The sequence below is a fragment of the Eulemur rufifrons genome, chromosome 17 (genome assembly GCF_041146395.1).
Source record: "Eulemur rufifrons isolate Redbay chromosome 17, OSU_ERuf_1, whole genome shotgun sequence".
Classification (NCBI taxonomy): domain Eukaryota; kingdom Metazoa; phylum Chordata; class Mammalia; order Primates; family Lemuridae; genus Eulemur; species Eulemur rufifrons.
This window is the reverse complement of record NC_090999.1, coordinates 555,866-582,737: the sequence shown is the minus strand read 5'-3', so window position 1 is coordinate 582,737 and position 26,872 is coordinate 555,866. Positions and strand designations below refer to the sequence as shown.

The window sequence follows — 26,872 nt, the reverse complement described above, 5'->3', positions numbered from 1 at the left end:
AAGCCTTGCTTCGTCTTCCTGCGTCGCGGCAGGAGCCGTCTCTGGGTGCACGTGTAGCCTCTCTTCCTTCAGAGGCTGCAATTCTGTTTCTGTTTCTTTAGTGGCCCATTAACAGTCGGAGCTGGAGCTAATCAGGACTTCTGTCCTCCCAGAACAAGGCCAGGATTTCGGACGCTTTCGTGCTTTTCCCCTCCCTCCCTCTCGAGTCTGCTCCTGGGAGAGATGAGGAGGAAGGACGAAACCCAGGCGAAGTGCAGACCTGAGCTGTGGGTTCTCTGGTGCCTCCCCAGCCCGAGGGCCCTGACAGAGCCAGGCAAGCCTCCTGGTCATCCTCAGGCCTCCAGGGTTTTCTGGTTTGTTTTTCCAGTCCCCCCCTTTCACTGAGGCTGCACCCCTTGGAGCATCCAGGCGTGTGCAGGATCTTAGTCTGTGCCCCACCTGCTGGGAGCCTGAGCTTCATCCTCTGTCCTGCCTGGGTGTAAAAACCAGCCCCTGAGAGGCAGGACTCACAGCCTCCCCCAGCCCCAGCCCCTACCTGCTCTCACCCCTGCCCCGGCCCAGCCCCTACCTGCTCTCACCCCTGCCCCGGCCCAGCCCCTACCTGCTCTCACCCCTGCCCCGGCCCGGCCCCTACCTGCTCTCACCCCTGCCCCGGCCCGGCCCCTACCTGCTCTCACCCCTGCCCCGGCCCGGCCCCTACCTGCTCTCACCCCTGCCCCGGCCCGGCCCCTACCTGCTCTCACCCCTGCCCCGGCCCGGCCCCTACCTGCTCTCACCCCTGTCCCGGCCCGGCCCCTACCTGCTCTCACCCCTGTCCCGGCCCGGCCCCTACCTGCTCTCACCCCTGTCCCGGCCCGGCCCCTACCTGCTCTCACCCCTGCCCCGCCCGGCCCCTACCTGCTCTCACCCCTGCCCCCGCCCGGCCCCTACCTGCTCTCACCCCTGCCCCCGCCCGGCCCCTACCTGCTCTCACCCCTGCCCTGGCCCGGCCCCTACCTGCTCTCACCCCTGCCCCCCGCCCGGCCCCTACCTGCTCTCACCCCTGCCCCGCCCGGCCCCTACCTGCTCTCTGCTGTGGGGTCCCCTCTCCCCTCTGCTTCTGCCCCTGCTCACTTCCTTGCTCACTCTGAACCCACCTGTGCTAGACATTCATCCAGTGTTCCCAGGTGCTTCATAGGAGGCTTCTCAGTTATTTGAAAACACAGAAGTCAGGAAAGATTTTTAACCAATGTTTTGTTTTCTTCAGTGGTAAAGAAAAACAACTAAATTCCTCCAATACAGCACCCTGCCTGACCTGCCCGGTTGATTGAGGCAGTTACGGGGATCTTAACATCCAGACTCAGCACCAGACATTGACAGTGTAGGTCTCTTTCATAATATTAAATGTTGCTATATTTTGAAGCAATAGTTCTAAAAGCTTTCGTCATTTTGGCAAATTTTTCTTCATTAGTTTCAAAATGTCCTTACGGTTTTAATTTCAAACGTAATTTTTAACTTTTTACTTTTTCTTTACATTTTTTTCATCGCTCAACTTTTTGCTAATTTTCAGATATCAGAAGGCAAAGATACCGCGATAAGGTCAGGGTCGGCGGCGGATCCCCAGGCTGTGGTCTCGGCGGGTTTGCGGGGCAGCGGTGCGCAGCGGGGTCGCGCACGCCCGCCGCCTCCCGCGCTCCAGGGCTGCGTGACGCCCGGCCGCGCCGCCGTCCCCGCGGGAAGCAGCCCTGGGGCCACAGGGCCCCCCGCCGCGGGGTCACAGGGCCCCCCGCCGCGGGGTCACAGGGCCCCGGTGGGCAGGGACCACCCCCCCCGCCCGGTCTGCCCGGGCCACGCCCTTCCGGCCTGGACTCCGGAAGAGGAAGTGTCCGCGCAACGCCCACTTCCGGCCTGGCCCCCAGACGCGGCAGCGGCGCAGACGGTGAGGCGGCGGCGGGCCCCGGGCGGTGGTCGCCGTCCCCGCGCTCTCTCGCTTCCTGCGGTGCGCGGGGGTCGAGGCGGCGCCGGGGCGGGCAGGGCGTGGGGGCCGCCGGGCCGTTGGGAGCCCGGTGCCGTGTGCCCCTCCCGCGCCGAGTCCCCTCCCCCCGTGCCACCCCCTCCCCCCGTGCCACCCCCGTCCCCCCGTGCCCGTGTGCCCCCCGTGCCCGTGTCCCCTCCCGTGCCCGTGTCCTTTTCCCCTGTGCCCGTGTGTCCCCCCTGCGCCCGAGTCCCCCTCTTCTCCGCGCCCGAGTCCCCCTCTTCTCCGTGCCCGTGTCTTTTCTCCCCGTGCCCGTGTTCCCTCCCGTGCCCATGTCCCCCCGTGCCTGTGTGTCCCCCCTGTGCCCGAGTCCCCCTCTTCTCTGTGCCCGTGTCCTTCCCCGCCCCCCGTGTCCCCTCCCGCTTCTCCCCACCTCCCCCTTCCTCGTGCCCCTCCCTCCCATGCCAGTCGCCCCCTCGGTGGGGAGGCTCCCACCGCTGTGCTGCCGGGCGAGCAGTCAGAAAAGCCCCGGGAGGGGTTAGACCTGGGTCTGTTTATGGCCTCAGAGTTCCCCTTCTGCTCCTGTGGCCGGAAATCTGACGGTCGTCAGGCTGTGATGGAAACGTCTCTTCCCTGTGTTCGCCAAACCTTCGGATTGTTCCCCTCCCCCTCGCTGGAGTAGATTCCTCTGTGCTGACTCCAAGGAGAGCAGAAAGGGGGTCTGAGAGCCTGACACTGGACCCCAGCCTTGGATGGGTCAGATGAGCTTGCTGCGTGCACTGGCAGGATGGGTGAATGTCCCCTTGTTGGTTATGATCCCCTTTTAATGGGAACACAGGTGTGAGTGTCAGTGGACATGCTGAGGATTGCATGTCGAAGCAGAACAAGAAATGAGAGCGTGCCAGTACCCATGCAGTGGGATCTCAGCTTGCAAGGAAACGCAAAGAACAAAACTGGGGGACACCAGCCCTGTCAGAGCGGTTGCCCCTGGATGGTGGGATTTGAGGGTGGTTGCCTCTGGCATCTTGTATTTTTCTGCCCTGTGCAGATGTTCTGCATTGGTATACGTAATTCTGTGATCATGGAAAACAGGAGGAAGGTGTGGCTGCAGTACAGTTAGAGAGATCTTGCATGGACAGGGATTGCTCTGCAGAAATCCTCCGGGGCTTTTGAGTGTTTTCCTGAAAGCATGTGGGAATGGAGATAAACGGAAAATCCTGGGAGAAGAGAGGTCTTGTTTATACCCATGGAAACGGAAATTTCACAGAGTCGAAGGGGATGCACGTTTCTCCGATGCCCTCGTTTGCCGGGTGCTCACCAGATACCGCTTCAGCCCACGCCTGGGTGGCGGTGGCGCTGGGATTGAAGGCACGTTCCAGAGCGTCTGTGCTCTGTGAACAGGACGTGAGACAGGGAGGACATGCACTTTGTTTTCTAGGGCTGCCAAGAAAGTAGGAAATGGAATTTTGTGCACCCAAGACAGTAGTGATTTTTGCTGGGAATCATGGGAGTGGTGCCAGGACAGGTGAGACACGTGCTGTGCTTGTGTCCTGTCCTCACTGAGGACGCCGGTGTGGCTGCCCACCCGCATGGCCAAGGCCTGAGGGGACGGCTCCAGAAGTGAGAAATGGCCCCGTCTAGGGGAGGGAAGTGCCTGGAGGTTGCCCTCTGAGGTGGTGAGCGGTCTGGGGCGTCCTCCACACGTTCGTGCCTCAGGCCTGTGAAACTTCCCTGCTCCTCCCCTTGCAGGTACGGCCTCCCCATGTTTGAGTCCGGAGGTCTGTGTATCCCATCCGGGAGTTCCTAATTAATATCTTCTCAAACCCCCTGATAGCTCCGTTATGATCAGCTGGCTGTTGGGGGTGTTTGTCCTTCACATTTCTGCCTCCCTGAAACGCTCTCCCTCCCGTGCACACAGCATCTGTCTAGCATGACAGGCACGGAGCCCCCGCCCGCGTTCTGACCATGAAGGAGACAGACTGTGAGGCGGTCGCGACGGCCGTCCAGAGGGTTGCTGGGATGCTTCAGCGCCCGGACCAGCTGGACAAAGTGGAGCAGTATCGCAGGAGGGAGGCCCGGAAGAAGGCCTCCGTGGAGGCCAGATTGAAGGTAGGAGACCGGAGACGTCACCTCTCACTCCCAGGCAGGACAGAGCCAGTTAGCCGTTTATCTTGCGTTTCGGGCTCCTGCCTGACATTGTCATGGTGATTTTGCTAAGTTAGATTTTGTGGTGATGCAGGAGGAAGCAGAGCTGAATTTTACTTGGCAGACCTTTCAACACTGCATTGCCAATCAGTAGATTTGCAAAGACGACTGTGGAAATACTGAAAACACCAAGGGAATAATCTTTTTAAGCATTCTGGAAGTGTCCGTTTAACTTATTTTATTTTATTTTTAGAGACAGGGTCTTGTTCTGTCACCCAGGCTGGAATACAGTGGCATCATGATAGCTCACTGCAGCCTCAAACTCCTTGGCTTGACGTGATCCTCCTGCCTCAGCTTTCCAAGTAGCCGACACTACAGGCATACACCACGTCTCTACAAAAAAAAGATACTTTTGTAGAGATGGGGTCTCACGATGTTGCCCAGGCTGATCTTGAACTCCTGGCCTCAAGCGATCCTCCCACCTCAGCCTCCCAGAGTTGCTGGGATTCCAGGCATGAGCCACCGCGCCAGCCCCATTTAACTTTTTAAACAATACTAGAAGAATAACAAGTATTCTTACTTTATTTAAAGCTGTTGAACAGAGCACCACTAGAGAGCATTTTGCGTAGCTCCGTTTAACACTTGCTGTCCCGGGCTGACCATGTGCTGGGTATTACGGTCTCCTGGGGCAGGAAGGAGGGAAAGCTAGACATGTTTATTACGCGTGTGTGAGAGAGACATGGAAGAAAATCACTCTTTCTCGGGGTATTTTATGATGTGGATTTGCTTTCAACTCACTGACGTAAAGTGGTGAGGTTTTACTAAAATACACGCACTTGGTGTGATTCTGAAATGTCAAAGGCACGACTTGCTGAAGCTGCCGTGCAGCAGAACGGTTCTGGGGACTGAGAGGATGCCTTTGGGGACAGTTCCTGGTCGCCGGCAGGGTGGCGAGTTCACCTCCCCACCTGAAAGCAGCAGTGGGCAGGTGACAGCAGGCTTGATGGGACGGGACGGGGGTCGTTCCGCTGCACCCACGTCACATCCAGAGGTGCGTTTGTGCTGCTTTGAGACGGCAGGTTCGTGTTAATTAAAAAACAGTTTGGACCTGCTACATTGTTGGCCTGAAGTTTCGGTTTTATCTTTCTAAAACCTTGTGAGGTTAACTAACAGTGGTCGGCAGTGAGTTAGAAACTCGAGTGGTCTGTTACGGCGACAGTGAACTGTCCCTGAACGCACCTGGACCCCCGTGGAAGGCGTTCCTGGCACCCATCGTGCTGCCTGGTCTTTTCCTCGCGGTCCTGTCCACCTGTGCCATCCTTCGTGCCGCTCACCTCCGACCGTGCAGCTCGCCGGGCGGCCTCTGGCCGTCCCAGACTGCGCCTGTGTCTCAGAGGTGCCAGCCCTTGCAGCGGGGCAGCTGCCCCTGAGCTGCGTCTGGCTCTGGCTGAGCAGCTGCGGCCGGACCCCCAAGCTGAGGAAAAAGTCCTGACGGTTTTCTCTGCCTAGATGAGGCCCCCTTGGAAACTGAGGGATGCCCAGGGAGAACGAGGGTGGCGTCCCAAAGACACCATTTCAGGGTGGCCGCGGGCCCAAGGCACGCCTGCGGTGACGTCCACCACCTCTAGGTGCGAGACTAGATGAGGAGTGTTGTCAAGTTTCCTCGCAAAGCGTTAGAATGCATCATGGTTTTGTTCCCAGGTAGCAATGCAGAGAGAAAGGAAAAGCTCTCTTATGACTCAGTGAAATCCTTGTTAATTTTATTAATTTTATTTTCTTTTTTCTGAGTGTTTACTCTTTCCTGCTACTCTGTGGCTCTTGTCTGCCTTGGCCTCCTGGGGAGGATTTGTCCTTCAGGAAGCAGGACGGCGGTGGCCCTGCTCACCTGTGTGTGTCCCCTCAGGCCGCCATCCAGTCGCAGCTGGACGGCGTGCGCACGGGCCTCAGCCAGCTCCACAGCGCCCTGAAGGACGTCGGGGACATCCAGCGGTCGCTGGCCGACGTCAGCAAGGACTGGAGGCGGAGCATCAACACCATCGAGAGCCTGAGGGACGTGAAGGACGCCGTGGTGCAGCACAGCCAGCTGGCCGCCGCCGTGGAGAACCTCAAGAACATCTTCTCGGGTAACGGCAGGCGGCCGGGAACCCTGCGCCGACGGCCTCACGGCACGTGCTCCTGGCTCACCCGGTTTTCCTCGATCCACTCGAGCTTGTGGGCAGGGCGGAGGCAGCGGCCACGTCTGCGGCCTCTCGGCCTGGGCCGGGGTCTCAGTTCTGCCTGCTCGGTGTCTGTCAGTGTTGTATTCTTTTATGGTGTTTACCTCTTTTGTAGTGAAACATTTTAATTCCCTTCTTGTTTCTTTTATGTATATTCTATAGGTATTTTCTTTGTGATTACCATAGAGATTACATTTAACATCCTAATGTTCTGTTGGTTCATTTTGAATGTGTATCAGTTTAATTTCAATAACATACAAAACTCTGTTCCCCTGTGGCTCCATTCTTACCCCCTTTGGTGGTTGACTTCACGAAATTGCATCTTTATACATTGTGTGTTAAACGTAGACTAATAATTTTTTAATGCATTAGTTTCTTAAATTATGTAGAGGACAAAATACGGAGTTAGAATCCAAAGTTATAGTAATATTAGCTTTTAGATTATTTTTAAAAACGTATTAGTCCCGTAAATCATGTAGAAAACAAAAAAATGAGTTAAAAACTAAAGTTACAGTAATACCAGGTTTTGTAGCTGCCCATGTATTTATTGACTTTTATCGAGAGCCTTGTTCTTCACGTGGCTGGGTTGCTGTCTGGCGTCCGGCCACGGCGGCTGGCAGGGCTCCCGGGAGCGCTTCCCGCGGGGCGGCTCTAGCGGAGGGAGCCCTCACCTTTTGTCCGGGAGTGTCTTCATGCCGCTCCTGTTTGAGTGACAGTTCTGCTAGATACGAGATTCTCGGGCAGGTTTCTTTTCTTTCGCCCGTCGACCGTGTCAGCCCACTGCCGCCGTCCTCCCCCTGGCGCGCCCTGCTCTGCCGTCCCCCGGAACCCTGCACCTGGCCTTTGATGTGTTGTTTTCTAACAGCGCCTTCTTGTCCCTCTGTCCTAGTGCCCGAGATCGTGAGGGAGACGCAGGACCTGACTGAGCAGGGGGCACTCCTGCAAGCCCACCGGAAGCTCATGGACCTGGAGTGCTCCCGGGACGGGCTGATGTACGAGCAGTACCGCATGGACAGCGGGAACACGCGTGACATGACGCTCATCCATGGCTACTTCGGCAGCACGCAGGGGCTCTCCGACGAGCTGGCCAAGCAGCTGTGGATGGTGCTGCAGAGGTCACTGGTCACCGTCCGCCGTGACCCCACCTTGCTGGTCTCCGTCGTCAGGATCATCGAAAGGGAAGAAAAAATCGACAGGCGTATACTTGACAGAAAAAAGCAAACCGGTTTTGTTCCTCCCGGGAGGCCCAAAAACTGGAAAGAGAAGATGTTTGCCATCTTGGAGAGAACCGTGACCACGAGAATTGAGGGCACACAGGCCGATACCAGGGAGTCCGACAAGATGTGGCTCGTCCGCCACCTGGAAATCATACGGAAGTACGTCCTGGATGACCTCATCGTCGCCAAAAACCTGATGGTTCAGTGTTTTCCGCCGCACTACGAGATCTTTAAGAACCTCCTGAGCATGTACCACCAGGCCCTGAGCACGCGGATGCAGGACCTCGCGTCAGAGGACCTGGAAGCCAACGAGATCGTGAGCCTCCTGACCTGGGTGCTGAACACCTACACCAGGTATGCCGGCCTTCCGTCTTCCCTTCCCTCTTACGGAGACACCTGTGTGTGACAACGTCCCGCAGGCCGTAGCCGAGGGTCCGGTGTGTTGTCTGGCTCTGGGCAGGTGCCCCGAACGCCCGCACCGAGTCAGGGCCCCGCCCGCGGGCGCCGTGGTGTCCGGGCACCGTCGCGGTGAGCAGCCCGGCGCAGCGCTTGTGTTCCCTTCTCCCCGTGCGTGGCTGGCTCGTGTCTCCCCACGGACGCCGGGGGCGAGTGTGGTGTTACCGCGTTTTACTGGTGGGGACAGGTGGTCCCAGGAGGTGCTGCCACCTGCGCAGTCACCTGCTGCGGAAGAGACCACCATCATCTTCCCAGCTTCCAGCAACACCAAGTTTTGTTTCTTTTCACCAGTAAACTGTAGCAGTTAATCTTTCAAAAATAAGGTTATAGCGTAGGGAGTCCTAGAAAAATCAATGACCCTGTTCGCATTTTAGCGTGAGACTTCGTCACTTCACAGGAGGGACTCGAGCCACTTCATGCGTGAACGGACTTGAGCTGGCACTGAAAAAATGAGCCAGTGGTGGAGATGTTCTGAAATTCTTTAAGGTTAAGTAGCTGAGATGGTAATTTATTTTAAGTTTGCATGGTTTCATGGATAGAAAACAATATTGAGTAATGTGTTGGGATTTTTTCTTTTTTCCCCATCTTGTCACTGCTCTGGAGAAATTAAGTAAACCTCCTTTTTTTAGCAGTGAGGTTGGTTGGTTTGCTGGTAGCTGCTTACGGTCGAGAGTTCGTGCACTTCCGTACAGCGGGACGTGAAGAGAAAGGAAGTGTCACCCAGAGGTGACGATCTTGCGGCCTTACTGTGCGCGGCCTGGACGCCGTGCCCCGACAGTGGTGGCCGGGGGTTGCCATGCTCGTCCATCTGGGCATGTGCGGTGCCCGACGCGTGCTGGCGGTCCCGGGAGGTGGGAGGTCTCACCATCATCTTCACCCACCTTTCTCACGGAAGAGGACTCCGGGCCCACGGGAGCAGCCGCGGGCTGTGGCCGGCGCGTGGGGTCAGGGTTCAGGTCCAGGCCCTGGGCCGCCTGGGCTCCAGCCGCCAGACGGGCCAGGCGTTTGCGCTGCGTGCGCCGTCTCTGCCGCGACTCTGAGCGTCTTCCCGGCAGCCGGGACGCGCTCTGTGCCGGACCCTCTGGCACGGTGTGTGCCCTCCGCAGAGACACCCGAGTCGGCTCCCTGGGCAGAGGGAGCCCGGTTGCGCAGCCGGTCCTCGCCCGGCTGCAGAAGTTCACGGGGCACTTCCTCACTCGGGAAGAGCGTGTGCATTTCTCACGCAGGGGGGACGGCTCAGCGATGCCACTCAGTGGCATTCTGCATCCTGACACGTCTGCAGGGACGGCAGCGGAGGACGTGGCTTCTCTGGGTGATCAGACTGTGGTGTTTGAGAACCCGGCCACAGCGTTAACTGCGTCGTACGAAAGCTTTTCTCTGACCTGCGGGGCGCTCCCTGCCGTCTGCGCGGTGGGCCCAGCGCGGCTTTGCCGGTTCCTGCGACGTGTCCGTCCGGAATGTCACGCGTTCCGTGTGTGGGTCGTCGTCTCGAGAGATGAGTGGTGTGACTGTGGTGGCTCACGTTTCCAAGTCACAGCGCACTCGGCCCTCAGGATCGGAGGGATTTGGGTCCAGGACCCCCCTGGGTACCAGAATCCCCCGAGCCTCAAGTCCCTGATGCCGGATGGCGCCGTGTTTGCACATAACCACACGCATCTCCCGTGTGCTCTGAATTCCCTCTAGGTCACGCGTAATGCCCGCTGCCGTGTCAGCGGTGTGGACATAGTTGCCCTGTGTTGTTGTTGATTGTATCCCATTTTATTGTATTTTTATTGATTTTTTCCAAACGTTTTGCTTCTGTCGCGGATGCAGAGGGCTGGCTGCGCTTACACGGACCGTATTAGCTAAGCGTGACCGTGTTAGTTAAGCGTGACCTTATTAAGCGTGTTCGTGCAGCACTTCCTGGGGTTCTCTCCTACACTGGAGCCCCCGTGCCCTGTGGAGCCGGCACCGCGGGGCGAGGCCAGGCTGGAGGGGCCTGTGGCTGCACCGCCAGGGGGGCCGTCCCAGGCCCGACGCCCTCGGCGCCTGCCGGCACGCCGCCCTTTGTGAGTGGTGGGAAGGCTGCGTGCTGAGGCCTCGGGGACGGTGGGTGTTTGCACATCGGAAGAAATAGCAGCACGTAGACTCACTTGAGCACTTTCTTCCTGGGTCCCCTGGGGTGTGTCATTCTCATCCCCGGTCCCCCCGCAGTGTGGAGATGATGGGGAACGTGGAGCTGGCCCCAGAAGTGGACGTCGGCGCCCTGGAGCCTCTGCTCTCCCCGCACGTGGTCTCCGAGCTGCTCGACACGTACATGTCCACGCTCACCGTGAGTAGCGCCTGCCTGCAGACCCAGAGACCTCTGTGCTGGCAGCTGCCAGCTGGGCCACGAGCAGGGGCAGGAGGAGGCAGGGTGGGGCGCATGTTCGCCAGTGAGCGGCGGGAGCAGCTCTGCCTCCGGGCCTGGCTCTGGGGGAGGGAGCCGCCCTCGGTCCCGGCCACGTGCGGTGCTGCCTGCCGGGCTCTGAGTCCGGTGGGGGTGGCAGGCAGGACTGAGAGCAGGCTGGTGACCTCGGGTGATGGCGCAGTGAGGGGCCCTGTGTGGCCAGACGGCAGAGACGGGCTGTGACCGCTGTCCCTAGGAAGGGGAGCCGGCTTCTCTTGGGGCCTGAGCTGGTGGAGTTGCGGCTTCCAGGCAGGCAGGGCCTGGCGGGGCCAGAACTTGTTCACCCGGTTGTCCGCGTGCTTCTGACTGGCCGGCCTTCTGGAGGAGATCCTCTGGTCCGTTTCCCTCTGCCTGGAATGAGGCTTTGGGTGAACGTCCACGGGGGCTGGTTGCGTGCTGCTCTCCACGGAGGTGGCTCAGGCCCCCCGCTCCGGCGTCCTCTGTGTTGGGGAGCCGGGGTGCTGGTGCCGTGCGGAGTCTGGGCTGTGCGGCGGCTCACTGCGGCAGAGAGGGCTGTGGGCGCGACTCAGAAGCGCCTTTTCTGCTCTTCTTCCCTGTGCAATGCGGAACCTCCTCTAGTCCAACATCATCGCCTGGCTGCGGAAAGCACTAGAAACAGATAAGAAAGACTGGGCCAAGGAGACGGAGCCGGAGGCCGACCAGGACGGGTACTACCAGACGACGCTCCCTGCCATCGTCTTCCAGGTACCTCCACGGGGCTTCTCGGCCGTGTCCTGGGAGGCTAGTGGGGCTGTAGGTTTTGCACAGGGACACACAGTGCCCGTGGTCTTTGTAGAGCTGCGTTTGAGACCAGCCCCGCCTGGTCTGTCCAAGTCCTGTTCTCCCCTCTGCCCTGCGCCCCCCACCCCGCCCAGCTGGAGAAACCCGCGGTCGTGTTTGTTGGATAGTTTTTCCACGGTCACCTTAGTCTTCCTAGTCCTTTCGGGTTTGCACTAGAGCCTAACCGTGTCATTAACGTGTGACTTTCAAATTCGAGTTTGCTTGCTTGATGTTTCTTAACTTGTTACTGTTGTCAGTGGCCAAGATTTTGGCATCAGAAATGCCACATGGCTGAGTCTAGTCTGGTGGGTTTGGGGAAAGACCTCTCGAGTTGCAAAGGTGCTTTCCTGCACTGGTGGTGGTTCCGGGTGCCGGACCCCCGGGCGTCCTCACAGCCTACTGAGCTCGATGCCCGGCCCTGGGGCGCGTCACCTCGTCTTGCCTTGAGGGTGGGAGCTGAGTGGCGTTAGCGTGTTCACTGGGGGCTCCACCTGCCAGGAAGGTGCGTAGACTGTGGCCAGGCTGGCCGGGTCTCCCTGGATGACACCTCTCCTTCATTCTGGAGACTGACGGGCGAGACAGCCCCGCCCCGGTCCCGCCCGTGGGCCTGGCACCGTCCCCTGGCTCTTAAGGAACCTGCGTCACAAAGTGCGGAGCAGTGACTGGGGGTGAGATGCCCTCAGGAGCAGCCGTGCCCCTCCCGGTCCCAACCCCGTCCTGCGGCCCCTGGGTAGAAACCCTTCTGCGGGTCATTAAGAAACCGTTCACTTGTTAACCTGGTGAGAAAGTTGTTTGTTTTTTAGCTAACTTTGTTATTTTTCAAGTAGTTTCATTTTTTCTCTGAACGTAGACTCCCTAACTACAGATGGGGGTTTGTATAACAAGAATCCTGCGCTCTGAGTGTGTTCTTGTGAGATTATATCAGAATTCATAAGTTCTCCAATTTTTAGATGTTTGAACAGAATCTTCAAGTTGCTGCTCAGATAAGTGAAGATTTGAAAACAAAGGTACTACTTTTGTGTCTTCAGCAAATGAATTCTTTCCTAAATAGGTATGTATTTTTGCCAGTCTGCTAATTTAGAAATCGCATGTCTTTAAAAGTGAAGAGCCAAAATTAGTTGATCCTCATATGCCTGTTGGTGAACAAAAATTGAGACCGGGGATTCCCCATACGTCACCTCCTTGTGTTGCTTAGCAATGCAGACGGGTGGAGCAGGGCTCTGCTGTGATGGCCCTTGCTGGGGGGTCACAGCGCCCGCCTGGGCCCCCAGCCCTGCTGTGCCGCGCGGTGGGCTCTGTCGTTCCGGCACCGCCGTCGGAGCCTCCGGAGTCTGTGCTCCTGGGCGGGGGCCCTGGCAGGGGGCTTCGAGGTGGGCCCGGCCCAGCGTGCTGCCCTCCCTCGGGCCGAGCATGAAGACGTCAGACCTGCGCAGCAGTGGAAATGCTGGCCTCAGACCGCTCACCCCTCGCCTGGGTGCAAAGCCGCCCCCGGTCCCCCCGCCGCCCCCGGTCCCCCCGCCGCCCCGGTCCCCCCGCCGCCCGTCCCTCTGCTGGAGGGCTCCGCGGCAAACCCCAGAGGCCGACACTGCTGCCCTGTGTGCACCGCGGCGGCTGCAGTGCCGCCAGGCCACTGGTCCACACGGGGTTTCCCCGGGGTCTGCCCTTGCGTGGTCGCTGGGGCGGCTGGTCTCCCGTGCAGCAGAGCCGCCCCTCCCAGCCTGGCCGTGGGGAGACAAGCAGGTCTCTGTGTCCAGCATCCTTACGGCGACCCTCAGCCTGGTCCCCAAACCGCCATCTGCCCAGCAGCCCGACGTCAGCTCTGAGGCTTGCTCGGCCCTCTCCTCATGTGGTCACTGGCGAGGGCTGGCAGTAGGCGTGGCTTCCACCTGTCCCGTCCTGGTGGCTCAGGGACCAGTGGCTGAGCCCTTTGTCCAGAGGCCCCCGCCAGCCGCCCGTCCACAGGGTTCGGGCCTGAGTCCCTCATCCCTGCGGTCCCCAACTCCCGGTCCACGCCCTGGTACCGGGCCACGGAGCTGAGGAGTGGGCCGCACGACAGGAGGCGAGCGGCAGGGGAGGGAAGCTTCCTCTGCGTTTACAGCCGCTCCCACCGCCCCTCCCCACCTGAGCTCCGCCCCTCAGCCCCGCCCTCCGCGGAGAAATTCTCTTCCACGAAACCAGGCCCTGGTGCCGGAAAGGCTGGGGACCACTGCTCTGTCCCATCCCCCGAGGGGTCAGTGTCGTGGGTGGGGTGGGGTGGGATCCGCTGCAGAGGGAGCGTCCCTGGCCTCCAGCGTCTGCCACCCCCGCCACGCTTGGGACAGGAAAGCAAAGTAGTAACCAACGCCCTCATGCACTGCCTGGGTGCAAGCTCTGTTCACCCCTTTCTTAACATCTCTTAAAAATACTTACGGGCCATTCATGGTAGTATTCTGCTCCCATGCATGTTTGAGAATCTCTACAATACGTTTAAAAATAAAGTATAGAGCCATCTTAATTGTTTGTTTTCTTGACATTTCAACTGTCTTCTTGATAATTTTTAATTGGGTTTGTTCTGGGAACATTTTTGAAAAGGACATTTTGGTGATACAAACTTTGTACCTATTGTACAAGTTTCTTGGTAAGTTGCCTATCAGATAAAATAAAATAATCATTTTCCACTACTTAAATATTTCACAATATTTTTACAATTATTAAATGGAATACTGAACCATATTGCAAAGGCTGATCTGGAATTATTTTTTAATAATCCATGTAAATGATCAATTACGCTGTTCTTTTGTTAGTGTGGATCATCTGAAAGTTTGTTTTTAAAAGCTCACCTGGTCACATGTGCAACTTCTGTCTGGGGCGTAACGTCCGCGTGGCGTTTGAGCAGCTCTGGGCCGCCGTGGCGCTGCCGTGACCTCGCGTGTCTCGCAGGTACAAGGAGGAGGCGCAGCTGTACCGGGAGGAGCACCTGCGGGACCGGCAGCGCCCGCACTGCTACGTGCAGTACATGGTCGCCATCGTCAACAACTGCCAGACCTTCAAGTGAGCCGGCCACGGAGCCCGCGGCTCGGGGCGGGGAGGGCGTGCGGTCACAGGCCCCTACCTGAACCTGGAATGTTCCCTTGCAGAGAATCCATAGTCAGTCTGAAAAGGAAGTATTTGAAGAATGACGTGGAGGAGGGCGTGTCCCTGAGCCAGCCACACATGGATGGGGTCCTGGACGCCATCGCCAAGGAGGGCTGCGGCGGCCTGCTCGAGGAGGTCTTCCTGGACCTGGAGGTGGGCTGGCTCTCGCCTGCGTTTCTGGGCCGTGCAGCGCAGCTCCATGCTGCCCTCGGGGACACGCGGAAGCTGTCCCGTGCGGACACTGTGTTGGGAGCTAGCCGGGCACTGCGTGCGTGGCAAAGCAGGGCAGAGGACCTCTGTTTCCCGTGACGTGTGCTCTGTGTCACACAGGGTCCTTCTCTGGCACAGCTCAGCAGAGACCCGAGTATCGCTAAAGGCGTCAGACTGCCCAGTGGATTACAGACTAGAAAGTGTGTAGAAGCCTGTCAGGAGGCCAGACGGAGAGCACACGGCCCCCACCCACAGTCACGCCACAGGCCAGTCTCGCCTTTGCATAAAGATGCAGACGCACGAAAACCGTTCACAACGTGCTTTCAGCGCCCGTCAAGGCACAGCCTGCCTTGAACAAGTAGGGCGACTTCAGAAGTACACAGGTGGTTTAGCATTACTCAGACTATTGGCAGAAATCAGGACGTGTGTAAGAAATAAACCGCGAGCATGTTGTGGCCTCGCGGGAGACAGGGGTGGGGGTGGACGCAGCCGCCAGCTGTGGGCGGTGTGAGCTGGGTGACAGTGCGGGCGCAGCGAGGGCCTCCCTGGGGGAAGAGACACTCACTCTCAGCTGGGCTAGAGAAAAGAGGGAAATGCTTGCATTTGAGATTATTTCACAGTTCAAAAAAAGACAGTATAATAGAAAAATAGACAAAGGACGTAAATGACCACTTCACGGAAAAAGAAATACCAATATCCAAAACACGAAACAAAACACCCACTCTTACTGATCATCAAAGAAATGCAGGTGCAGACTGAATGCTGGCCGGGCGCGGTGGCTCACGCCTGTGATCCCAGCACTCTGGGAGGCCGAGGCGGGAGGATCGCTTGAGGTCAGGAGTTCGAGACCAGCCTGAGCAAGAGTGAGACCCTGTCTCTACAAAAAATAGAAAAATTAGGTGGGTGTGGTGGGTAGCACCTGTAGTCCCAGCTACTCGGGAGGCTGAGGCAGGAGGATCACTTGAGCCCAGGAGTTGGAGGCTGCAGTGAGCTGTGATGACGCCACTGCACTCCAGCCTGGGCGATGAGTGAGAACCTTGTCTAAAAAAAAAAAAGACTGAATATTATTATATTTATTGCTTAGGAGGACGGCAACAATTAAAAACACAGATACCACTCAGTGGTGTTGAGGGCATGAGAAAAAAGATGTATTTTTGTATCCTGTGTAAAACTGAATCAGCACAGTTTTTTTAAAGGGCAGTTTGGAAATAGTTATCAGAGTTTTAATTTGCATACTTTTTGACTTACGGAATTCGATGTTGAGGAATTTTGCCTGAAAAAATATACAAATCCACTGTTGCATTACTTATAATTGCAAAATGTGAAAAAATTTGAGTGTCCGTCAATAGAGAATTGGGTGAATACGGAGTCTCCCTATGATACATACATGCAGACGCCGAAGGTAGAAGGCGCACACGCGTGGGCATGTTGTGTCTGCGCTGTCGGTCTGTGCAGCTGTGTGTGGTGTGAGCCCCCTGTGCTCGCGGTAGCTGCCGACTGCGGAACAGTGGAGGTGTTGCCTGAGGCGTCTTGCGTGGTAGTCAGGAAGTCTGGGGACGCCGGCGTGTCACTGGCTGGAGGTGGTGGTTTCCACGATCTGTTTGTGCTTTTCAGCAACATCTGAATGAGCTGATGACGAAGAAGTGGCTGCTAGGGTCAAACGCTGTGGACATCATCTGTGTCACCGTGGAAGACTATTTCAACGATTTTGCCAAAATTAAGAAGCCATATAAGAAGGTAAGAACGTGGGGCGCCGTCCACGGTTCCCCTCCCAGCCGGGGCCCTCGTGTCTCGGTGGAACCCGGCGTCCGGCGAGCTCCGTGGCGGAGGCTTCGCTGGTGGCGCAGCCGCGGGAGGCAGCTCCCAAACTGCGCAGATGTCATCGAGCTGTCCTCTCCGTCTCGCTTTCCTGCTTCACCCCCCAAGCAGCTGTGACGAGCGTCTTTTCTCTGCCGTGTGGGATCCCGAGGCCACTGGTCACTCGGTCCTGAGCGGTGCTGGCGGAGGGTGTCGGGGCACAGTGCCCCTTCTCGGCAGCGCCTGCGTCTGCCGTCTGGAGGTGGCGCTGGGGCTCCAGCTGGCGGCCCCCGGTTGATGTGGTGGCCACTTGGGAGCCCTCTTTCCTGAGGCGCCGTCAGGGTCTTCCGCTCATGTCTGTACGAGGCTGTTAGTTTTCCCACTTGTAGGATTTTGTGTGTGTTCTGGAAATGGGTTCCTAGTTGGTTACATGTTACATGCTCTTCCCGTCCGTGTGCTTCTGTCACGGCCCGAGTCATGTCCCCCAAGTTCACATGTCGCAGTCTGACCCCCAGGACCTCCGAACGGGCTGTATTTGGAGCTGGGTGTTCACTGGCGTGGCTGAGTTCACACGAGGGCAGGAGGGTGGCCCCGACCGGTGTGACTGGTGTCCTCCTGAGAGATGAGGACACAGACACGCACTGGAGGGGTGGCCCTGAGGACACAGAGAGGGAACACGCGCACAGGCCCAGGGGGGCCTCAGGAGCCAGCCCTGCCGACGCCTGGCCCGGCCCCCGGCCCGTGAGGCTCCGTCTCTGCTGCTGAAGCTGCCGGGCGGGTCGGGGCTGCGGCCGCCTGACCAGCTGCTGCGGTTCTTGCTCTCTGCGCCGTTTCTTTTGAGGAACAATAGCCTTAATTTTAATGGCAAATTTGTCATTTTTTTATGGTTAGGTTTTTGTTGTTTTCTTAAAGGTGGTTTTATAACTTAACCTTCAACAAAATTCTTTTAAGCATTAAGTTTACATTTCAAGAATTTTGATTCCTAAAAATTATAGGTGTGTATTTTTTTCAAACTTAACCTGGTCGATTTTGAATCTTTTGCTGCATATTTTTGCACCTTTTATTTCTTTAAATGTCCTCTAGGTCTCGGTGTCAGTTGGTGTCGGGCCCCGGGTCGGAAGCCCTGGGCTGGGCCGGGTGCTGGTCCCAGGCCGGGCCTGTGGGGTTTGGCTGTGCTGGTGGCTGCTCGCTTGCCCCTCTGTGGCCTCTGGCTGTGGCCTGCGCGGGCCGTGGAATCTTTGAAACCCTCGGGGCCTGGGGAGCGGGCACTTCCCTCCCGCAGAGCATGGGCGCCTCCGGGTCGGGAGACTCCTGGGCGCAGCTGCCGCTTGCCCTGGGCCGGGTGCGTCTCGCCCGTCTCGCTGGCCGTGGCAGCCGAGCCCTCAGGCCCGGGGGTGGTGTGTATGCGGTCTCAGTTTGTGCCCAGCGAGACTTCACAGTCGCTCACGCGCCTCCCGTGGGTGCAGCCCTGGCAAACGCCCAGCGGGGTGGACGCGGCTCCCAGGGGCCGCTCCGCTTCCGTCATGGGGGCCGCTCCGCAAGCCGTGTGCCCACCTTGGCTTCCTGCCCTCCTCTCACCCCGCATGCCCCCGGGGCCTCCCTCCCGGCCACATCCCCCTCCCGCAGGGCACCCGCTGGCTGGGTCTGGGCCGCTTTCCTCCGAAGCGTCCGTCACTGTTTCCAGGTGCCTCGGCGGTTAGCTGAGCCGCGCTGCGCGGCAGGCACTGATGCCGTCCGTGCACGGAGCGCGACGCGTGTGCCGCACCAGGTCAATCCCGCCGAGCCCCGTCTGGCTGGCGAGGCCGGAGCTGGTTGCCGGGGTCCCCGGTGGAGCCTGCGCTCTGCCCTCCGGCGAGACGCTCGCACACGGGCGGAGCAGACGCGGACTCGGAGCTCCCAGAGGGGGCGGCCGTGAGCCCGGCCTGGGTCTCGGGGACACGCGTGTCTGCCAGCATGGTGGTGCCCGCGGCTGACCTGTCTGTCCCGCAGAGGATGACGGCCGAGGCGCACCGGCGCGTGGTGGTGGAGTACCTGCGGGCCGTCATGCAGAAGCGCATCTCCTTCCGGAGCCCTGAGGAGCGCAAGGAGGGCGCCGAGAAGATGGTCCGGGAGGCAGAGCAGCTCCGCTTCCTGTTCCGGAAACTGGCCTCGGTGAGCGTCTCGGGCGTCGCTTGAAAGCGTGAGTCCTGGAATCCCCCGTCGCAACCCCTCGGCGCAGCTGCCGGAGCGCAGAGCACGCGGCTCTGCGGCTGCTGTGTGGGTCTCCAGCCCAGCACTGTTCAGGCCCGTCCATGCGTCTGGTCACGCGAGGAGCCGCGTCACGCGCGGACGCCGTGTTGTCAGCCGGGGAGCTGGCATCCAGAGCCCGCCCGGCTTGGGGCTGGGACGGGTGACCAGGGCAGGCACACTTGCTGCGTGGCGCCGTGGCCCCTTCCCCGGTCCGCTCTGTTCTGCGGTGCTGGGCGCACCCGCTGGCACGGCCCCTCGGCCGCCACGTGGCCGCCCCCTCTCTGGACACCCTTGAGGCGTTTGTGTGACAGAGGCTGGTGCCCGGCCGGGGAGGCCCCGAAGGTGTCGGGGTCCAGGTGCGCTTCCCGCTCCGGGCGCTGGGCCAGGGCTGCTCGTCACGCGCCTGCTGTTTGCAGGGCTTCGGTGAAGACGTGGACGGCCACTGCGACACCATCGTGGCCGTGGCAGAAGTGATCAAGCTGACGGACCCTTCCCTGCTCTACCTGGAGGTCTCGACGCTGGTCAGCAAGTACCCGGACATCAGGTAAGGGATGCGCCTCCCGGCGTGATCCCTGGGGCGCAGTGGCGCCTCCCGCCCACCTTGGGGGGCCGAGCGGTCACAGTCTGGAGTCCGTCTGTGAGCACGGCAGGCTGGGGCAGGAGCACCACACACTCGGGGCCTGCGAGGACGGCCCGGCCCGAGCAGGGTGGGTTCTGTGCCCACATGGCTGACGCTGTGATGTGGGGACAGAGGTCACGGGTGCGCTCTGGCCCGACGGTGGGGATGGTGGCCGGGGTGTTGGCAGGCGGGGTTGGGCCGTGGAGTGGCCTGAGCAGGGCGACTTCGGGAAGCGTCCCCTTGTGCTTGAGGTGGACTCAGAGAGTGGCCGGAGGCCGTGCTCAGCCAGGACACCCTCCCGGGCCAGCGCTCGCTGGGAGGGAAGGGGCCGGCCCAACCCCGCCTGCTGCGCGGCCCCCACCTGCCTTCCTGACCCCATCTCGGGACACCTGCCATCTCCACGAGGGGAACGTGTGGCCGAGCCCCGTCTGCACCCCCCGGGGCCAGTTACTGCCATTGCTGTGGTCAAGGGGGAAGCAGGGTCCGGGCTCTCCCGTCTCCCCTCCAGTGAGGCCGCCCTGTAGACAGGGGCGAGGCAGGTTTCAAAAGCTTTGTGCAACTGTGGACTGAAAGCAGACCACAGCAAGATGAAAACTCAGGTGTGTTTCCCAGAAAAGGGAAGGTCTTTTTATCTGCGGCTGCTCCCACCAGTTCTGTGGGCCTCAGTGTGGGCCAAGTGGGCCCAGGCGGCTCCCCTGTGGGTACTCTGCGGCCGGGGTCAGATGTGGGTGGGAGCCATGGGCGCCCTGTGGCCTGGCGTGGGGTGTGGGTGGGAGCCGTGGGCACCCTCGGCCTGGCGTGGGGTGTGGGCGGGAGCCGTGGGCGCCCTGTGGCCTGGCGTGGGATGTGGGTGGGAGCCGTGGGCGCCCGCGCCCTGGCGTGGGGTGTGGGCGGGAGCCGTGGGCGCCCCGTGGCCTGGCGTGGGGTGTGGGTGGAAGCCGTGGGCGCCCGCGCCCTGGCGTGGGGTGTGGGGGGGAGCCTTGGGCGCCCCGTGGCCTGGCGTGGGGTGTGGGTGGGAGCCGTGGGCGCCCCGGGGCCTGGCGTGGGGTGGGGGTGGGAGCCGTGGGCGCCCCGGGGCCTGGCGTGGGGTGTGGGTGGAAGCCGTGGGCGCCCGCGCCCTGGCGTGGGGTGTGGGGGGGAGCCTTGGGCGCCCCGTGGCCTGGCGTGGGGTGTGGGTGGGAGCCGTGGGCGCCCCGGGGCCTGGCGTGGGGTGGGGGTGGGAGCCGTGGGCGCCCCGGGGCCTGGCGTGGGGTGGGGGCGGGAGCCGTGGGCGCCCCGGGGCCTGGCGTGGGGTGGGGGCGGGAGCCGTGGGCGCCCCGGGGCCTGGCGTGGGGTGGGGGCGGGAGCCGTGGGCGCCCCGCGGCCTGGCGTGGGGTGGGGGCGGGAGCCGTGGGCGCCCGCGGCCTGGCGTGGGGTGTGGGCGGGAGCCGTGGGCGCCCCGCGGCCTGGCGTGGGGTGGGGGCGGGAGCCGTGGGCGCCCCGCGGCCTGGCGTGGGGTGGGGGCGGGAGCCGTGGGCGCCCCGGGGCCTGGCGTGGGGTGGGGGTGGGAGCCGTGGGCGCCCCGGGGCCTGGCGTGGGGTGGGGGTGGGAGCCGTGGGCGCCCCGGGGCCTGGCGTGGGGTGGGGGTGGGAGCCGTGGGCGCCCCGCGGCCTGGCGTGGGGTGGGGGTGGGAGCCGTGGGCGCCCGCGGGCTGCCGTGGGGTGTGGGTGGGAGCTGTGCGGGCTCACTCTCTCCTCCCCCAGAGAGGACCACATTGGGGCGCTGCTGGCCGTGCGCGGTGACGCCAGCCGGGACATGAAGCAGACCATCATCGAGACCCTGGAGCAGGGCGCCACCCAGGCAAGTCCCAGCTACGTGCCGCTCTTCAGGGACATAACCGTGCCCAGTCTGAACGTGGCGAAGCTGCTCAAGTAGGCATCTCCCCGCCCCGAGGGGGTCGCTGTCCAGGCGCCACTCGAGGGTCCCAGCTCCTCGCGCCTGTCTCTTCTGGCACCGAAGCGTGTTGTCCGAGGTGCGCGTCGCGTGACACCCTGGTGGCCGTGGTGCCAGCGGCTCCCTGGGGTTTGTGTGAGGGTCTTTTGTGCGCAGGATTCCGCTGCGAGGCCCCCGTGGCTGGCGCGGAGGAGCAGACGCCGCCCTGCCCACGCAGACCCCCTGACGGCTGCTGTCATTAAAGTGTCACCCTCCTCAGAGAGAGAGTGCGAGGTGGTTTCTCTTCCCCGGTTTGGGCTTTCCGACTGGCGACGATCCAGCGGGGCGCAGACACTGCTTGTGGGTCGTTAGCTGTGGCACCAAAGCTGTCCCTCAGCCTGGTGGGGCAGTCCCTGTCCTGTGCTGTCCTGGCTGTCCCCGTCCTGCCTGGCTGCCCCCGGGCTCCCTCCTCGGCCCGGGCAGCCAGGAAACTCGCCGGCTGCGCACACACCCCCCAGCCCGGGCCTCTGGCGCTGGCGCTGCCGGCCGGGCGTCTGGCTGGTGGAGCAGCCTGGCACGAGTGTGAGTTCTGGTGACAGCGTGTGGGACAGTGAACGTCTGCTTGGAACACGTTTCAAGATCCGTAAGTCGTGCTCATTCTGGACACAGAGTCCCTCACATACTTCCCTGTGACTCAGCCGCCTCCCTGCAGCGTCCGCCTTCCCTGGTCGCATCATTTTGTGCATTAATCCTTCACTTCGCAGAAAGCTGCTTATGAGAATCATGCCCAGAACGAGCAGCGCCCACGTGTCCTGCGGCCGCTGCTCCCGCCTGAGTCCGCCAGGCCCGTGGCGCCAGGCGCTGACCTCCCCTCCGCCCCAGCTCTCCTGTGTGCGCAGGGCCTCCCAGACCAGAGGACAGCGGCCGAGGGGCTGCCGCCCAGAGCAGGGGCAGGACCGCCTGGGGGGGACGGCGAGCGCCCAGAGCAGGGGCAGGACCGCCTGGGGGAGACAGCGGGCGCCCAGAGCAGGGGCAGGACCGCCCGGGGGAGACAGCGGGCGCCCAGAGCAGGGGCAGGACCGCCCGGGGGGGACGACGGGCGCCCAGAGCAGGGGCAGGACCGCCCGGGGGGGACGGCGGGCGCCCAGAGCAGGGGCAGGACCGCCCGGGGGGGACAACGGGCGCCCAGAGCAGGGGCAGGACCGCCCGGGGGGGACGGCGGGCGCCCAGAGCAGGGGCAGGACCGCCTGGGGGGGACGGCGGGTGCCCAGAGCAGGGGCAGGACCACCCAGAGGGAGACGGCGGGCGCCTAGAGCAGGGGCAGGACCGCCCGGGGGGACAGTGGGTGCCTAGAGCACGGGCAGGACCGCCCGGGGGAGACAGTGGGCGCCTAGAGCAGGGGCAGGACCTCTTGGGGGAGACAGCGGGCGCCCAGAGCAGGGGCAGGACCTCTTGGGGGAGACAGCGGGCGCCCAGAGCAGGGGCAGGACCTCTTGGGGGAGACAGCGGGCGCCCAGAGCAGGGGCAGGACCGCCCGGGGGGACAGCGGGCGCCCAGAGCAGGGGCAGGACCGCCCGGGGGGACAGCGGGCGCCCAGAGCAGGGGCAGGACCTCTTGGGGGAGACAGCGGGCGCCTAGAGCAGGGGCAGGACCGCCCGGGGGGACAGCGGGCGCCTAGAGCACGGGCAGGACCGCCCGGGGGAGACAGCGGGCGCCTAGAGCAGGGGCAGGACCTCTTGGGGGAGACAGCGGGCGCCCAGAGCAGGGGCAGGACCGCCCGGGGGGACAGCGGGCGCCCAGAGCAGGGGCAGGACCGCCCGGGGGGACAGCGGGCGCCTAGAGCAGGGGCAGGACCGCCCGGGGGGACAGCGGGCGCCCAGAGCAGGGGCAGGACCGCCCGGGGGGACAGCGGGCGCCTAGAGCAGGGGCAGGACCGCCCGGGGGGACAGCGGGCGCCTAGAGCAGGGGCAGGACCGCCCGGGGGAGACAGTGGGCGCCTAGAGCAGGGGCAGGATCTCTTGGGGGAGACAGCGGGCGCCCAGAGCAGGGGCAGGACCTCTTGGGGGAGACGGCGGGCGCCCAGAGCAGGGGCAGGACCGCCCGGGGGGACGGCGGGCGCCCAGAGCAGGGGCAGGACCGCCCGGGGGGACGGCGGGCGCCCAGAGCAGGGGCAGGACCGCCCGGGGGGACGGCGGGCGCCCAGAGCAGGGGCAGGACCGCCCGGGGGGACGGCGGGCGCCCAGAGCAGGGGCAGGACCGCCCGGGGGGACGGCGGGCGCCCAGAGCAGGGGCAGGACCGCCCGGGGGGACAGCGGGCGCCCAGAGCAGGGGCAGGACCGCCCGGGGGGACAGCGGGCGCCTAGAGCACGGGCAGGACCGCCCGGGGGAGACAGTGGGCGCCTAGAGCAGGGGCAGGACCGCCCGGGGGGACAGCGGGCGCCCAGAGCAGGGGCAGGACCGCCCGGGGGGACAGCGGGCGCCTAGAGCAGGGGCAGGACCGCCCGGGGGGACAGCGGGCGCCTAGAGCAGGGGCAGGACCGCCCGGGGGGGACGGCGGGCGCCCAGAGCAGGGGCAGGACCGCCCCGGGGGGGACGGCGGGCGCCTAGAGCAGGGGCAGGACCGCCCGGGGGGACAGTGGGCGCCTAGAGCAGGGGCAGGACCGCCCCGGGGAGACAGCGGGCGCCCAGAGCAGGGGCAGGACCGCCCGGGGGGGACGGCGGGCGCCCAGAGCAGGGGCAGGACCGCCCGGGGGGACGGCGGGCGCCCAGAGCAGGGGCAGGACCGCCCGGGGGGACAGCGGGCGCCTAGAGCACGGGCAGGACCGCCCGGGGGAGACAGTGGGCGCCTAGAGCAGGGGCAGGACCTCTTGGGGGAGACAGCGGGCGCCCAGAGCAGGGGCAGGACCTCTTGGGGGAGACAGCGGGCGCCCAGAGCAGGGGCAGGACCTCTTGGGGGAGACAGCGGGCGCCTAGAGCAGGGGCAGGACCGCCCGGGGGGACAGCGGGCGCCCAGAGCAGGGGCAGGACCGCCCGGGGGGACAGCGGGCGCCTAGAGCAGGGGCAGGACCGCCCGGGGGGACAGCGGGCGCCTAGAGCAGGGGCAGGACCGCCCGGGGGGACAGTGGGCGCCCAGAGCAGGGGCAGGACCGCCCGGGGGGACAGTGGGCGCCCAGAGCAGGGGCAGGACCGCCCCGGGGAGACAGCGGGCGCCCAGAGCAGGGGCAGGACCGCCCGGGGGGGACGGCGGGCGCCCAGAGCAGGGGCAGGACCGCCCCGGGGGGGACGGCGGGCGCCCAGAGCAGGGGCAGGACCGCCCGGGGGGGACGGCGGGCGCCCAGAGCAGGGGCAGGACCGCCCCGGGGGGGACGGCGGGCGCCCAGAGCAGGGGCAGGACCACCCGGGGGAGACGGCGGGCGCCCAGAGCAGGGGCAGGACCGCCCGGGGGGACAGCGGGCGCCCAGAGCAGGGGCAGGACCGCCCGGGGGGACAGCGGGCGCCCAGAGCAGGGGCAGGACCGCCCGGGGGGACAGCGGGCGCCCAGAGCAGGGGCAGGACCGCCCGGGGGGACAGCGGGCGCCCAGAGCAGGGGCAGGACCGCCCGGGGGGACAGCGGGCGCCCAGAGCAGGGGCAGGACCGCCCGGGGGGACAGCGGGCGCCCAGAGCAGGGGCAGGACCGCCCGGGGAGACAGCGGGCGCCTAGAGCAGGGGCAGGACCGCCCCGGGGAGACAGCGGGCGCCCAGAGCAGGGGCAGGACCGCCCGGGGGAGACAGCGGGCGCCCAGAGCAGGGGCAGGACCGCCCGGGGGAGACAGCGGGCGCCCAGAGCAGGGGCAGGACCGCCCGGGGGAGACAGCGGGCGCCCAGAGCAGGGGCAGGACCGCCCGGGGGGACAGCGGGCGCCCAGAGCAGGGGCAGGACCGCCCGGGGGGACAGCGGGCGCCCAGAGCAGGGGCAGGACCGCCCGGGGGAGACAGCGGGCGCCCAGAGCAGGGGCAGGACCGCCCGGGGGGACGGCGGGCGCCCAGAGCAGGGGCAGGACCGCCCGGGGGACGGCGGGCGCCCAGAGCAGGGGCAGGACCACCCGGGGGACGGCGGGCGCCCAGAGCAGGGGCAGGACCGCCCGGGGGAGACAGCGGGCGCCCAGAGCAGGGGCAGGACCGCCTGGGGGAGACAGCGGGCGCCCAGAGCAGGGGCAGGACCACCCGGGGGACGGCAGGCGCCCAGAGCAGGGGCAGGACCGCCCGGGGGAGACAGCGGGCGCCCAGAGCAGGGGCAGGACCGCCTGGGGGAGACAGCGGGCGCCCAGAGCAGGGGCAGGACCACCCGGGGGACAGCGGGCGCCCAGAGCAGGGGCAGGACCGCCCGGGGGAGACAGCGGGCGCCCAGAGCAGGGGCAGGACCGCCCGGGGGGACAGCGGGCGCCCAGAGCAGGGGCAGGACCGCCTGGGGGAGACAGCGGGCGCCCAGAGCAGGGGCAGGACCACCCGGGGGACGGCGGGTGCCCAGAGCAGGGGCAGGACCACCCAGGGCACCGGCCCTGGCCCCACCTCCAGGAGGCGCTCAGCCGGGAGGGCATCTTTCAAGTTAGGACAGTTCCTTGACTCTGCGTTTTTACTTAGTGGGGTCCCAGGAAGTGAGGGAAAGGGCCCAGGACTCAGTCTGTGTGACAGGACTGAGGAGCGTCTGCCTGTCTGCTGGTGCTCAGGGCCCTCCCGGCCACCCTCCCCTGGGCCTGCGGTGCCCGTCTGTCGGCCGCAGCCTAAGCTGCTGTCAGGGGCACATTCCGAAACACGGAGCCCCGACGCTTGGGGGTTTCTTTCCGCCCAGGGGAAGCTCTGGGCAACGCCCCCATCCACGGGGGAGCTCCGGCAGCTCCCTCCTGCCCTGCAGCCCCAGGAGAGGGGGTGGGGCCTGGCGCTGGCCCCCGCTGTGCCCGCCCGGCTCGCTCCTGCCCAGGCCACCTCTTCGGGCCGCTCTCGTGTGCCTCAGGCCCCTCAGCTTCCTGCTCAGGCCTGGGTGGGCCTCCTCCCTCCCCGGGGCCCTCCCGGACCCCTGCTCTCTGCCTCTGTCCAGGAGGGCTCGCTCCCAGCGCCCCGGCTGTGCCGGCTCCCAGGCGCCGCCCCACCGTGTGCCCAGCCGGGTCTTCGCCCAGCTCGGGAGGGCAGCGTGTCACACACACGCCTGTGCACACGGTAGCGCTAGAGCAGGGCGGTGTCTGTCCCCCCGAGACCCCTGGACGTGACTTTCATGTGTAGACAAACCTTGTACCCAGAATGCCTCAAAATGTTTTAATAGAATCGATCAGGCAGTGGCTCAGGGTTCTGGTGACGAGGCTCCCTGTGTAGACACTGCCAGGGCACGTGGGGGGCACGGAAGGCACATCGTTTTGTGATTGGAATCACAACATGTGATTAAGGTTACAGTCACAAAATCAACACGCAATTCCACATGCATAACTTAAAATACATTTCTAGCTTTGATGAAATCCTTTAAATTTCCTTGCACAATAGAAGATCAATAATACATGGCATATTGAACACTGTAACAAAATCATTTTCAAGAAAATACACAAGTGAGAAAGTGATTTCCTAGATTTGTGTACTTTATCGTCTACTACAAAATGGGCCAAAGTTCAATATTAAATATTCTTTCTTAATAAAAATGTTTACAACAGTTTACTTAAGGAAATACATTCATAAGACTTTGTTTACATTCAGTTTATACTAGTGACAAGGACAGCAAGAACTCTCACGTATGAAATGTGTCCACAGTACTCAGGTTGGTGACGCCGCGTC

The 26,872-nt window shown here is 63.1% G+C and overlaps 1 protein-coding gene across 3 annotated transcripts; it reads left to right on the top strand.

Moving 5' to 3' along the window:
• The first annotated feature begins 1,874 nt into the window (after nucleotides 1–1,874).
• EXOC3 (exocyst complex component 3) lies at nucleotides 1,875–21,380 on the top strand. 3 transcript variants are annotated; one of them, XM_069492775.1, is made up of 13 exons: nucleotides 1,875–1,918; nucleotides 3,873–4,063; nucleotides 6,003–6,222; nucleotides 7,205–7,886; nucleotides 10,182–10,299; nucleotides 10,996–11,121; nucleotides 12,147–12,247; nucleotides 14,116–14,226; nucleotides 14,313–14,463; nucleotides 16,135–16,257; nucleotides 18,307–18,468; nucleotides 18,963–19,090; nucleotides 20,908–21,380. In XM_069492775.1, exons 2-13 carry the CDS (start codon nucleotides 3,920–3,922, stop codon nucleotides 21,077–21,079), a joined length of 2,238 nt encoding a protein of 745 aa, XP_069348876.1. In that variant the 5' UTR covers nucleotides 1,875–1,918; nucleotides 3,873–3,919; the 3' UTR covers nucleotides 21,080–21,380. The 3 variants fall into 3 exon arrangements, with proteins under 3 accessions (XP_069348876.1, XP_069348877.1, XP_069348875.1); XM_069492776.1 differs by lacking the exon at nucleotides 1,875–1,918 and adding an exon at nucleotides 1,930–1,978; XM_069492774.1 differs by lacking the exon at nucleotides 1,875–1,918 and having other exon boundaries at nucleotides 2,723–4,063.
• The last annotated feature ends 5,492 nt before the right edge of the window (nucleotides 21,381–26,872 follow it).